Source organism: Podarcis filfolensis (assembly GCF_964270895.1).
Source record: "Podarcis filfolensis genome assembly, chromosome: 5".
In the NCBI taxonomy this organism is placed as follows: Eukaryota; Metazoa; Chordata; class Lepidosauria; order Squamata; family Lacertidae; genus Podarcis; species Podarcis filfolensis.
In genome coordinates this window covers 70837750-70851975 of record NC_139608.1, presented here as the reverse complement: position 1 = coordinate 70851975, position 14226 = coordinate 70837750, and the positions used below count along the sequence as shown (strand labels likewise).

At 42.4% G+C, this 14226-nt stretch overlaps 1 protein-coding gene across 6 annotated transcripts in view; it reads left to right on the top strand.

Moving 5' to 3' along the window:
- The window catches only part of MYPN (myopalladin), a 52489-nt gene that overhangs the window by 26075 nt on the left and 12188 nt on the right, over positions 1 to 14226 (top strand). For 3 of the 6 annotated variants that reach the window (XM_083614417.1, XM_083614421.1, XM_083614419.1), the window contains 5 exons: positions 2693 to 2809; positions 3686 to 4055; positions 4254 to 4859; positions 6312 to 6456; positions 11467 to 11559. In XM_083614417.1, coding sequence (XP_083470543.1) covers positions 2693 to 2809; positions 3686 to 4055; positions 4254 to 4859; positions 6312 to 6456; positions 11467 to 11559 — 1331 coding nt within the window. The remainder of the gene's footprint in view (positions 1 to 2692; positions 2810 to 3685; positions 4056 to 4253; positions 4860 to 6311; positions 6457 to 11466; positions 11560 to 14226) is intronic. The other 3 variants (XM_083614422.1, XM_083614418.1, XM_083614420.1) reach the window with 1 other exon arrangement.

Genomic DNA, 14226 nt, shown 5'->3' with positions numbered 1-14226 from the left:
ACCTGTCGATCACCTGATGTTACAGTGATGTCAGCTGACTTGAAAGCACCATGCAGGGCTTGCAAAGAGCCCCACACGGTGTGCTGAAGTGCTGTTGATAAGCAGACTTGAAAGTCTGCTTACTTCAGGGATTCACTGCGCAGTCAGGTTCCCTACAAGAGAGCTCAGTCACACAGCCAGCTGCATCTCTACCTGCCCCACACCTGACTTCACATCTGATGTCAGGTATGGGGCAAGTAGTTGTGACTTGTGGAGGTGGGGGACAGCAGGCCAAACTGAGACCCATGCTGGGCCCAAAGTTCCCCAACCCTCTGCAAAAGGAACAGCAGCAATCATACATCTAGTTAATGGGTGTAAGCCGTATTGAACTCAACAAGATTTACTTCTGAGTAGAGATGTATAGGATTGTGCAGTCCTGTAGATTTCTACTCAGAAGCAAGCCCCGTTGAGTTCAGTGGGACTAATTCCCAGACCATTGGGTACAGGATTGCAGCCCTGAAAAGGCTGCTAACGCGGACACTAACTACTTTCATTGGTGGGGAGATAAGGATCCTGTTCTCTCCTGTGATTGCCCTTATTTCAGAGCAGAGAACTGTTCTTTTCCCAGGCTAGATGTGAATGAAGGAGTCAGTATTAAATCCTTTCTTTTCTTCACTGCGAAATGTGCACCAGATGATGTAGGGATGTCCTATTTTTATCCTGCTTGCCAGTTGGAGAGTATTGTGTCACACCTCAGGCCATGCCAGTTATTCTCTCTTAACCCTCAGCTCCCCACATCCCCGCCCCACTCATGAAATCTGAGAGTACCACTTCAGGCATTCCACCTCTGAAACCGGAGAATGCCACTTCGTGCATTCTACCTCTTGAGAGGTGAATCCTGACTGTTACTAGATTTTTTTCAATGCATTCCAAACCAGCGCAGATTTTCTGCAGGCAATGCTGAATTAAAGGGCATGGAGACCCCATGCAGTGCCATTCCTCTAGATCCCATTGACATGGCACTCCTTGTGCTCTCTGAAATGCTTTTGATGGTGAAAGAAGACTCACTTGTTTGTACGTGATGTGAGAGAGCACTTCATAAAAGTGGCACAGACGTGCCCTTCCTGCAGGGACTGGCAGATGGGATGCCACCTGCCAAAAGATGTTGAGAGCGTTCACCTCAGAAGCACACATCTTCCTCTCCCCCAAAGGCTGCTATCCCAGAGCAACTGAACAGGTTTAAATCATGTGAGAGCCAAGAAGGTTTAACTGTGTACTGATTCTAACTACATGGGTTTTGGATAGTGAGATCGTAAAAACAACACAAAAACAATTGGCCTAGGTGTGGGAGTGGGTGTGTGAGAGAGCAATTTGGCACTTTTCAGAACTTTAGACTTATAAGATGCTTAAAGGTGGTAATGAAGGGTAGGTAAAGAAAGACATTTGGAGTTTGCACGCCAATGAAAGGTATATACCAGCAACTAACATACAGAAAGATAGGTGAAAAATAGGTGCTTAGTCTTCTTGGAATCATAAACATTTTTAGTTTGAAGCAGCCCCGGACGTCATCTTGTCCAACCCCTTGCTCAGTTCAGGAATCTTGCAGCTGTAGCAGCCCTGACAACATGCCACCCAGCCTCTGCTTAAGGAAAACCCACCACCTCCGAAGGCTGTCTGTAAGGTTTCCTTACAATATCCACATATTCTACTTCAGCCATCTGGGGCAGCAGAGAAGAGGTCTGCTCCATCTTCTGTGTGGCAGCCCTTCAAATATTTGAAAACCACTACCAAGTCTCCCTTTAACTTTCTCTTCTACAAGCTAAACATACTATTTCAATTGTTACTCATAGAGCTTGGTTTCCTATGAAGCAGCCTCAGAACAGGTTTGCATTTATACTGTATATATAGAGGCATATATATGGAAACAGTTTCCATCTTCCATGTCTCCTATACCTGAAATCTGTTTTTCTGGGGCAGCATCAAAACCAGCAGCCTAAGACATTCCCCTGCCAGTTGAAAATTTAACCAGCAATCTCTTCCCAGTCCCCTGCCTCCCCCAAACTAATATAGGGACACAGGAAGCTGCTTTATGCCGAATTGGACCATTGTTCCACCTAGCTCTGCATTATCTGCATTGACTGGCAGCTGCTTTCCAGGATTGCAAGCAGAAATCTTTCTCAACCCTACCTGAAGATGCCAGGGATTGAACCTAGGACCTTCTGCATTTAAAGCCCTGCCACTGAGCTATGGCCCTTCCCCTTCAAGAGCCATAATCCCTGAGCCTCATTACAACAATGCATGGAAATTTCAATGCAAGTTACGTAAGAGAACATCCTGGTGGATTGTGTCTCATGGGCCAGATCTGCCTGTTGCTCACTCTTCTGGCTTTGATGGTGCTCAAAATTAGCCCCTTGCTTGATATTTGATAGTGTCAGCTCTGGGTTGAATGGCCACTTTCCTCCACATATTGTGATGGCTACCAGTATTTTGAAAAATGCCACAGTTAGCTACATGTCTACTACTTTCTGGTCATGCAACAAAGAAACAGCAACACCGTTGCCAGCTGAGTGTAATTATTAAAGTAGTCCCAAACAGGGCACACTTGGAGGGCCCCCATTTATTTGGTACCCTACCCTATTGCATGATTATTTTATTTGTTAATTCGCGCCTGCTCTGTGGTAAAATTTGCCAATTCCATTGTGATGGTTTTCAGAGGAGATTTGCACGTTGGTCATTGCGGAGGTATTTTCAGAAGATTCTGGGAGTTTTACGTGCACTGCAAGCAATAAATATGGGACAGTCTCCAGTACAGCTCGCTTAACTGTAAAGGGTAAGAGAAGACTGTAATAATCCCTTTGCAATAATCACAGACATATTGATATGTGGCCTGAACTTCAGAGAATATAGAAAAGAGTTTGGGTTCAGCAAGGAAGTAGCCTTTCTCAAATACATTTCCTCCAGTGTGAAAATATTTCAATCCAATCTGGTGACATATCTCAGTTGAACGTGCCTAAAGACACCAATTTCATTAAAAGTTTGTATCATAATAATGGGGGGGGGCTTATTTTTTTGTTCAAGTGTTTCAAAATTATTGATTAGTATTGTGTGCTTGTGAAGGGGTGGCTAAACTGAAACAAATAAGTAAAATGTGACAAAATTTAAAAGGTGTATTAAAATATTAGTCTTGATCCACATATCCACATGTCAGTGGGGTTCTAATGGCTTTTATTTTACTAGGCATACATTTAAAGTTCCTCTCATCCATGTTCCTACTAGTCAGGGTTCATAAATTTGACTTCTATCACTCTGTTTTCACTGCTTTCTTGAGTATTTTTAATCAGGATTGTGCAGTTACACTGCAGGAAGAGCAGACCATTTTAATTGCTCCTTATCTGTTACACCAACAAACAAGCCTTGTTTACACCAATTGCAAGAAAATCAAGTTTAGAGTATTTTAGGTCTCTCTGATTAATATGTGTATGCTGTCACTGTAATCAAGTTCAGCATACAGTATTTGGGTCACAGGCACCTCCAAAGCACACATCCCCCCAAAAAATCCTAAAATATTTTGTCTTGCTTTCAGTAATCTCATATGAGTGACAAAGCTTGCACACCACTCAAAATGCATTTTGCCCCTTCTGTGCACCCCTGTTGTCACTGATTTGTGTAATGCTAAACTGTATAACTGTAATGCTTGCTATTCCAGGACCCGAGGACCAGAATAATAATGCTGCTCTCCATACTATAAGTTCTATCAGTTTAGTTGCTGCTGAGCAGCAGCCTTCTGCACCTGCCCCTTCACTTCCGCGGGTGGATCAGCCTCCAAAGCCTAAACTGGAAGGAGTTCTTGTAAACCACAATGAACCTCGGTCAAGTTCCAAGATAGGCCTTCATGTGCACTTTAAGCTTCCGGAAGATGATCAAGGAAGTGAAGCTTCATCAGAGGGTGGAGGAGCACCTACAAATCAAACCAGACCAAACTGCTTCCCGGATAAGATCAATGGACAGATATTTAAAAACCAGGAGCTAACCTCACCTTCAAAAGAGCCACCTCCTGTGCTGGCTAAACCAAAACTGTAAGTAAGAAGGCATTTTTAAAGCTTTAGCTGTGTCTGAAATGGAATTCCATTTTAATTGTTACTTATATTCTTTTTTTCAAACAGAAATTATATTATGTATAATATGTATAGTATATTATGGCCTGATTCACACGTCACAATGGTTTTCTTATGGGCCCTAATAAAGATTTCATCCATTTTTGTTTTTGTATGCAGGGATCCCACCCAGTTAAAACAGCTACACACCCAGGTCTTGCTTGAGCAACAGCAAACACAGCAACCATCCCCCCCACCTCCAAGAGAGTTGCCATTCAATACTGGCACACTGAACTCTTCTACTTCATCCAACCAGCAACAGCAGCAGCCTTCATCGACTACATACAAGCAAAACAAGGGTCCCTCGACACAGACATTCACCTACACCCGTCCTAAGCAGTTCCTGGCATCTCAGAACACCACCCCAGCCGTCAGCTCCCCTTCCAGCTCCCCCATGCCTTTGTTCAGCAACATACCACAAGGATCCCAGAGGACAACCAACAAGGAGAACTTCTTAGGATCCCCACCAGCCCAGACAAGGCCTCCAGGAGGGTTGGCAAACCAAACTGAGCAGCCTCTTACAAGTCCCAAAGAACCTGTGTTGCCACCACTATTGCTTTCTGTATCTAGCATGAATCAGTTCCAGCCCCAAAATGTGCCTCCTACTCCTCTCTCTCCAACTGGTCGTATTCAGAACCCGGTAGCCTTCCTCAGCTCTGTTCTACCTTCTCTTCCTTCTACACCCCCAACGAATGCCATGGGTCTACCTAAAAGTGCGCCGACTCCGTAAGTGATGAAAATGTTACACATTCAAGTTAGTACAAGGGAGCCATTGTGAAAGAACAGACAGGGATGGTTTGTCCATAGGAAACATCTGCCAAATAATAATTGTGGGGTAGGGTGTTTTGAGCACAGTTAACAAATTGGCCTCCATCGTTAGAACCTATACATTGATGAGCTCTTGAAAAAGGAGGGAAAGTGGTCCTTTGAAGGAAAGCTCTCCAGGAGTCTGTATACAATATCACAGGCAAGGTTATTTTTAATATTCTGTATTTAGAATCTCTATCCCCAATAGGAAAGTGTATGGTAGGGAAGAGGAGGATCTTTTTACCATGCATGCTTATTCATTCTGTCACACCACTATGTGCTTTCTTGGGAGTTCTGAATTCCACTTAGCACTTTCTATTCTTTTGCCCGGGGGTAGGAAAAGACTATTGATACATCACTGTATGAACCTATTGGGACAGATCGTCTGGAGTTTAGTGTCACCAGTATGCCTTGTATCTTATTAGCTGAACATCCAGGTGCTGCCATTTCTGTCTTCCATTGTTTGGAAGCGATGATCAAATGAATGAGGTTGAACAGACTAAAACTTAATTCAGACAAAGTTGGAGCAGGTGTTAGTATGAAATCCTTGTGCCCTGGTGGGGTTAAATATTGATATTAATTAAGAAAGGTTACAAACAGTGCTTTTTCGGGGGGGACGCAGGGGGATGCATACCCCTAAACATTTTGTGAATCTAAGTTTGGCCTCATTGAGGGGCAGTATTTCAATATGAGTAGAAAAATGAGAGTGCCCCTAAACATTTTTTTAGGGGGGGGAAGGCACTAGTGGGAAGCAGGTTTTGTGGTCCCTAGAGCAATTTTTTATCAGCTTTTATATTGCACTGGCCATGCTGCTTTTTTGAGGGCAGGGATCCCACCAAGCTGATGTCGTCCTTTGCAACCTCCAGACCTTATTATTGCAATGAGTTTCACTTGCATTTTGCTTCACTTTAACTGCATTTTTAGCTTTGGTTAATTTATTTTTAACAGAAGTTTGTGGCATCTCCAGGAGCTTTATACTTGAAAAGCTGGATAGTATCTGTAACAGTTATCCAGCGGATCAGAGCTGCAGTCCATTTAGAACTTGCCATCCTCTTTCTTCATAATGATTGGGATCATTGACTTAAGACCTTGGTTCCAGACTATGTGTGTGCACTAGCAAAGGCTATACCACTCAGCCCATAAAAATAAATTGCAACTGCACTGATCAGCTGTTTGGTGTAGAGGGTGAGAATTGAAGTCCCCCTCATTGCATCATAATTTACAGAGCTGGGTGTACTCAATCCACATATGGACCCTAGCTGGATCTGAACAGCTTCTTTTGGTTGGCAGTGGTTTTTTGTAGAAAAATGAAAAGAAGCATGGGTTAATGAAATGCTAAAGCAGCATTTTAACAGAAGATTTGTTTTGTAGTGGAAGCCAGGGAACGGTGAAGAAAAATCTTAGGCCTTTGCCACTGCCAACAGAAGATTCAATTAGAGATCACAAAGCTGCTGTTGTCAAGGACCTGGAGAAAAGACTGCATTTACGGGATGATGCATTTCCACATGGCCCACAGGTAAGAGCACTGCCTACTGTTTAAACATGTGCTCTTCTTGGACCTTCAGCCCACACCTTGCTTCACACACCCAACACACTAGGCTCGCAAAATATCACACTGCATGGCATTATTCCTGGGGATAGTGTGACATTTTACTGGCATTATAGGCACATAGACTGGCCTAATGTTTAGGATCAGAACATTAATCACTGTCAGCAGGGCTGCTGATGAGAACTCTTGTGTGTATATTCAGGTGCAGCATCATTTTCTGGTACGGTGGGGCAAATGGCAGGGCCCTACAAGACCTGCTACAGCTGCTGCTGCTGCTGCTGCTGCTTTCTGGCATCCTTTTTTAAAGCCATTTTCTGGGTGGCAGTGCTCATCCCAGCACAGTGAAGAGAAGTACCAGGTGAGGCTGCATCCACCCCATCTTAATTTGAGAAGAATTCCTCTGGACTGCTATGCTAGAGTCCAGAGGCATTCTGGGGAAATTAAGTTGGCAGTGGCTGCTGCAGCTGCTCCACAAGGCACTTCTCTTCTCACCACCAGTCTTAGCACTGCAGCTTCTGCTCATTGCTTCCTGTTAAGCTTATTGGAGGGATGGCAGAGGTGGAGCACCTGTCAGGGAGTTGATGTTTGATATATTTTTTAAGGGTTCTAATCCTTAAGGAAATGGAGTTTGGCTTGAAATTGTGTGGACAATGTCTAGTGACTTCTCAGAAGGGGAGAAGACTGAGTGATCAGTGGTGAGAGCTTCTGCTGCTTATATAGTTCTTTGATTCACTTCTCAGATCAGAGATGAGCTTTCTTGAGTGCTCATAGCATCTTTGCAAGTGACCGGAAAACTGATCTCCTAGGATGCAAGAGACTTGTAAACTGTAGTTGCTGATTGCCGCTAGTTCTAATGAACCAACAAACCTACCATAGAGATATCAAAATTTTCAAAAGTAGGGAGTCCATGGCTTGGCTTTTGAAAAACTGGGGGCTCCGCGGTACTTAGCCAATAGGGAACCATGGAACTAATGGATATCAGAAATACAGTTGTTGTTATTTGTGACTTTCTACCAAAAAAAAAAAAGAGTTTTGCCTCAAAGCGACTAAGAATTTAAATGTATTTGTAACCACACGGCAAATGTTTTATGATGCCTCTAAACATAAGTAGTACAAGAGAAGGGAAAGAAAGGAGGAAAGAGGGTGATGGAGAAGTAAACATTGTTTGATTCCTAAAAATCAGAGTTTTGGATGGGGTTTCTTCTCACCCAAGATGGAACTTTGAAAAATATGATAGCCCTGTTTGAATTGGGAGCAGTTGCAGGATAAGTGAATGTGATTGCTCCATGGTGTAGGGGAAAGTACTGTTGCACACATTAAAATATATTCTATTTTTAACTGTTGTTTCACTTGACCCAGATTTGAGCTCTGTTGCTGAAAACAGATTCAAGGGCCAAGTGTGGTGACTTGGGGTCCAGTTAAACTCTGACCTTGTTCCTGTATATATAAACGTGAAGTAGCACATAGGAATGTACTAGTGACAATGCAGGGGCAATTTTTCGTCTTCAACGGGTTTGCGAGGAGCTCCCTATACAAACTTAGCTGTAGCTGCCATGCAGTGCATGTAAATCAGCTGTCCCCACCCTTGCCCAAATATTTATATTTACAAAAGGAAATCAGCCTGGAGGTAGACTGCCCACAGGCAATAACTTAGGTGATATGGTTTGTTGACAGCTCTGGGGACATAGTCACCTGCCAAACCAGTTCTAGTAAGTCACAGGCACATGATGGGTCTTTGCAGATGAATCATAGGTGCTAAAGTCTGTACTTGCTGAAGCGGTGAGATGAATTTCTTAGAAGGCTACTGTGAAATACCACCCAATCCTTTATGTTAACGGTGTAATAACTCCTTTAGAAACAACAGTCACTTTGTGCTGATGAGAGCAAGAGCTATTTATTTAAACATGATGTGATTGAACAGTGAGCCAAGAACTTTGAGGCTGTAATCCTGTGCACACTTACCTGGGAGTAAGCCCCACTGAACACACTGATATTTACTCCTGAATTGATGTGCATTGAATTGTGTGATATGAAATGTTAATTTTTAACCATCTTTAATTACCGTGGTAATAGATTGTGATTGCCATTTACTTCATTGTCGTTTCATCCAAAGCATTTTCATTCTTTCCATCTCTTCATCTTTCATTTCCCAATATTTTCAGCAATTGACCACTTGGGGTGGGGTCTAAATGTACTTGCTCTAGGATATTTTTTGTGGCGGTGGTGAGGAGTGTACCTTAGACCAGGCACCTACCCTTAATCTGGGAGAAGTGGAACATACTAACATGCCACATCTGACCCTTTTTGGACACTCCACAAGAAGTGTGAATGGCTGCACTTTTGGGGTGCTGGGCCCCTTTGCAGATCTTGACATCACAGCAAATGCCCAACTGCACCGCATTCTGGTGCCAGCCCAAGGGACCAGTGTAGTTTGTGTGAGCAATCAAAAGTTTGTTCATTAGTTTGTTGTATTACAAGTATGTTTAAAGCACTTGATGTTTTAAAAATCAGGTTTTCTATATCAGTGATAGATCTGGGTTTAATTAATAGGTTTTATAAAAGCTGAATGTGGAGTGTCAGAGAGCAGAGTTCTAAAGCCCTTCAGAATCATCGGCTTAATTTATTGGGCTGACCTTTCCCAGAAGCTCTGCTGCTCTTTTTGCCAGCATCTGCTTGTGCTGCTCACACCGTGTCGTGTGTCCTGCCTCAATTCCCACCTGTCTTCCTGAGCTGAGGTAGGGGAAGCTGCATGAAAGAAGCAGGTGTAATATGTTAACGTTGCCCCTACGTGAATCTGCCCAGTGACATCTCAACAAGTCATTCCTCCTGCACATTTTGTGCTCCAGTGGCTTAGGTTTTAAAGATAGGTTTTTAATGCTGTTTACTGTTTCTGATCAGTTGTACACTGCCTTGCTGGTTTACAGAAAGGCAGTACAGAAACATTAACAATAAATAAATAAATAACCACTACCCTGTTTCCTCACCCCTCTCTTTTCTTCTGCCCCACCCCTAAAACCCCTGACTGTCCCTGCTCTGTGGCCTCCTTTAGTCCTTTGGCTTGAGCTGCGATAATGCCTCTTGCTTGGAAGCCCTCCTGCTCTCCCCTCCCCTCTGGTCTCCCAGAACCAGAAGAGTTGTGAAGAGGGCAGAGCAAAGACAGGAACTGTGACAAAGTCAGACAGGACTGACACTTTCAACCCTTCAGTGTCAAGTTCAGGATACACACCTGCTTTCTGTGTCCACCAAAACATTTGACAGAAATGATTGCTAAGGAGCCTTCATCCTACTGAGCATGTGCACAGAAATCCTCCCTAGCAACTCAACAAAAGTATTTCTCTCCCCTCAGCAAACTCTCCTTGCTTTCCTGAAAGGGGAGAGTTCTCACTGAAAATAATGGAGCCGCAGTTTGCTAGTCGTTCCAGCAGCTCCATCTTCTGGCTTCAGTCCTAGTGTGCCATTGGTTTCTGTGGTGAGGTCAGGCAGAGCTGAAAGCTGAGGCCCCATCAGAGAGAAGGATGTCCTCTGCTGGGTTGCTTGCAGTGGCAGACCTTGGCGTCTCAAATTTCTGTGGCGCCCTCTGTCATGCCAAAATCTGGTGTGTGTCCCCCTCCCCAACTCCCTCCTTCTGCTGGATGTCACAGTCGCAGTGCCCCAGAAACTCTATGCCTGGTGCAACTGAACTGGTCGAGATCTCCTAGATGCACCTTTGTTGCTTGGATTGGATAGCATTCGCAGGGAAGTTTCCTTGTGTTTTGCCAGCCACACAATAGCTGCTGCAATAGAAGGGACTCTGATTGCTACCAGATGACTTGAATTTGTTTGCAAGGAGGTAGATGACAGTGTGTTGAGTAATTGTTATCCCACAATTTCCAGTGCATCTTCCCGGCATTTTTCCTCCTGAGGTCTGCTCATTTTTTGTTACAGGGCCCTAGCATTCTGCCCATTTTGAAACAGAAAGAAGGCCTCAGGCTGACTGTTTTTGTTCCACTGGTATCAGGAGCGAACAACTTCATTGGAGAGATTCTGGGTTCATTTGTTCAGTTTCCTGAAAATGTTGCAGAGCAGAGCGCTATAGTCTTCTTTAATGCTTTTATGCAAACAGAGTACAGAGTATACTCTGATTTATCTTCCAGTCGTATATGCCAAGAATTAATGTTAGTTTTCCCAATTAATTATACTATTTTAAGGAACACGTGAATGAACAAAACAACAAGAATGTCCCAAGCTTTATTTATGTTTCTTATTGTTTAAATCCATGCTACCACATAGTCCCCTTTAAGTTAATTCAAAATAGCCAAAAGAAAAGGGCGAATTTTAACAAAAAGCAACATTTTATTGATTTTGAAAACGGTATCTCCTTGTAAGTACAAAGGAGAATTAGCCCACAGGGCCGCTGCAGCCATCCTCAGCCATACAAAGCCCTCTGTCGTTACCAGAGAACACTTAAGGCAAAGATAGGGAACCTATAACTCACATATGTTGTTGAATTCCAGGTCCTGTCAGGCCCAGCCACCATGGCCATCCTTGTTCAAGGATGAGAGGCTTATAATCCAACAACATCTGGAGAGCCACAGGTTCCCCCATCCTTGCTTTTAAGGTGTTTGCTTCAAACTTTACAAGAGGGTGGGGGGGAGAAAGGAAGGTCTCTCAGTCGTCCCCACTACCTCCATGTAGTAAGAAGGAACTGAATTTTTTTTTTTACCTCAGAATTTGCAATTCAGCTCCTCATTTTAACCAGTGGGGACTTTTTAGTTCACATCACTGGGAGTTAAACTGTCCCTTCCAGCTTGTAAAATACTCTGTGCTCTCTTAATTATTTGAAATGGTGTGTGCACTGCAGTACTGGGTGATTAATCAAACCCCACACTACGTGTCACTTCTGAAACTCCCTTCTGTTGCCTGTGCTAGGTTTTATTAAAATTATGCCCATATAAATCATCATAACATTTTCCTAATCCCATTACTTCCCTCTACCAGAGAGCAACCTATGATGAAAATCTGGCTCGCAAGCTTCAGGGACCAAGCAATGATACCCCAATCTTCAACTTTACAGCTCAGGATGTATCTAAGGTACAACCCTGCTAACCCTCCCATCTAGGCTCCATATGTAAATCTGATGACTAGAATTTGAAAATCTGAAATTCAGCCATTAACACAATTGGAAGTGGCAGGGAGTGTGTGTGTGTGTGTGTGTGTGTGTGTGTGTGTGTGTATGTTTATTTCTTACAGAAAATACCTCCATGATAATTCTTGACAATTAGTTGACAGTAATTGACATTTTTTGACAATTATGAAGTTCCCAATTTGTTAAGAACAAGAAGGCTATACTTCAAGACAGATGTTCTGTAAACCCATACAGTAAAGAAGCTCTAAATACTAGAAGGACATTAGCTCTATGTGTTATTACTTAGTTAGTTAGCTAGATAATCCCATCCTATCCCAAAGTACTTCACAGAGATACTATTATTCCCAGTTTACAGGCTAAGAGTGAGTGACTTGTCAATTCACATTTTTACAGTTTTAACATGGTACAAAAAGGGATCATTTAATGATAAAATATACATAGTGAGCATATGTGCATATTAAATGCCCAGGTTTCTATCTGCAATAGAGGCAAAAGCAATGATTAAGAGAGGTCTGGGCTCCTGTTTCTGTGCATATTGCAAGGAAACTCACACATTTAAACACATATGCTGCCTGTTGCACATCTAGTTTGCCTTTTAATTAGTTAATTAATTTTATAAAATTTATGTACCGTACTACTTGATTGTAAAAAACCCTCAAAGCGTTTTATAAAAGGGAAAAATTCACAACCATACTTTTAAAACATACAAAAGTTAAAATATTAAGCCAGTTTAAAATTACCTCAAGTTAAATATGTCAAGTGTGAATACTACATCTGTTGACTGAGCTGAAATATATGATTTCGGGGGTCCAGCACTTCCCTGGTTCAGACTGACCTTAGTTTAAGCAATTTTGGAGGCTTAGATCACAAAGCAATAAGCAGAATGTTTGACCTTTTTTATCTACTACCATGGAATAAGTGCTTTCAGTTGGCAACTGTTAGAACTCATGCCTTTCTATTTTGCAAAGGCATTCTGTAACAACCATCAGAAGCAAGTAACTGAGACAGGAATTTGCTCCATTTTGTATAGCAATTTGCTGAGGCATGCTTCGTGAAAGAGAAAACTAAACAAGGTGAAATTCTAGGAGGATAGGCTTTGCATGCCAGCTGGTGAAAAGCCATGAAGCACAGCCAACCCAAAGGTGATCTGACGACCCCCATCTAGTGGTGGACCCATGGCTTCATGGCTCAGTCTTTCACTGTTGGTTGAACTTAGGAAAACTATTCTCCTTAAGGACATGTTTTAAGGATCAAATTCAATGTGATGCAGAAGAACCATAATTAGGATTCCCCGCACACACTGAGAGAGGAAAAGAAAAGAAAGATTCCTCATAGCACTGGGGGAAGAGGGACTTAACCATCCCCACCACATAGCATTTTCCCAATTAAAACTGTCCTGATGTTATCTGCCCTGCAGTGAAAGATTTATAGGAAGTTCGGTTTAAGAGTAGTCCATAGCCCTTCAAATTCCAAAAACAAATGTTTGATTCCATGCAAGGAGGATAGATGGACATTAAAAAAAATGCACACAAGAAAGCCCATTATCAACTTGTTTGTACTCATTGTCAGATTTAAGATAGATCGGGACAAAATTAAAACAACCAATATTTATTTATTTAAAAGGAGTACAGTACTGAATACAAAAATACACCATAAAAACAATAAAATAGTATCCTAAAAACAGAGATGCAATGTACAAACCAATAAAATGGTATTATATAAAAAATAATTCAGTAGTAAACAGGATCTAGTCAAATGAGTCATGGAAGTACCTGTCAACAATTATCTAAGTTATTTTTAGCTTGGGATACAAATTTTTATAACTAATTCAGTTACATAACATTGTGCATCCATGACCTGGAAGGCAGTAAGTATACTGCTCTCAAGACTTTCCCAGGGAAGAGAGAAATTAAAGGGGAAATGTCTGGCTATTTCATAACACAATAACAGCACACGTAGCATATGTTCAAACTCTTCATTACCACATGGACAGGTATCATATGGTGGGTGCCTGCATGGTTTTCCCCATTGGGAAAAACATGTTTTGGAGTGGGAGAGGGGTGCTTTTATGCAGGAAAACATCATGAGGGAAGGGGCCGAATCTCCTCCCCCAGTGCCACAGTCCTGATCAAATTTGGGGACTCCCTGCAACTGCTAATACTTTTCTTAAAAAATAAGGGGAGAGTTGTGTTTAATATCTTCCACCTTTTGCCTAGTCCTAGTCAGGTGTTAAGCTGACACTTAAGAAGCTTCAACCTGCCAGTCTCTGTGTGATGGAAGAGTAAGTGTGTCCTCTCTGCTATCCATGCACTTCCATTAATGTTTAGTGCTCCTGACAAAAGCCAACACATGCAGGCAACCATTTTTGTGCAATCCTCTTTTTTGAAGGTGAAGAATCTCACAAATTGGGCACTTTCAGCTCTAATCTTCTCCAAATTACTTCAATGGGACTGGATCATGCATGCATATTTTTGACTGGATCGTTGCATTCAGTATTTCACATTCCAATAGTGTAGTTTTTTGAGTGAAGCCAAAATCTGGCCCTCAGGATAAACAAACCAAGTATAAGAGGAAATGTACATGCTGTGTCCTTTCATGAGGCTGCAGGCCTC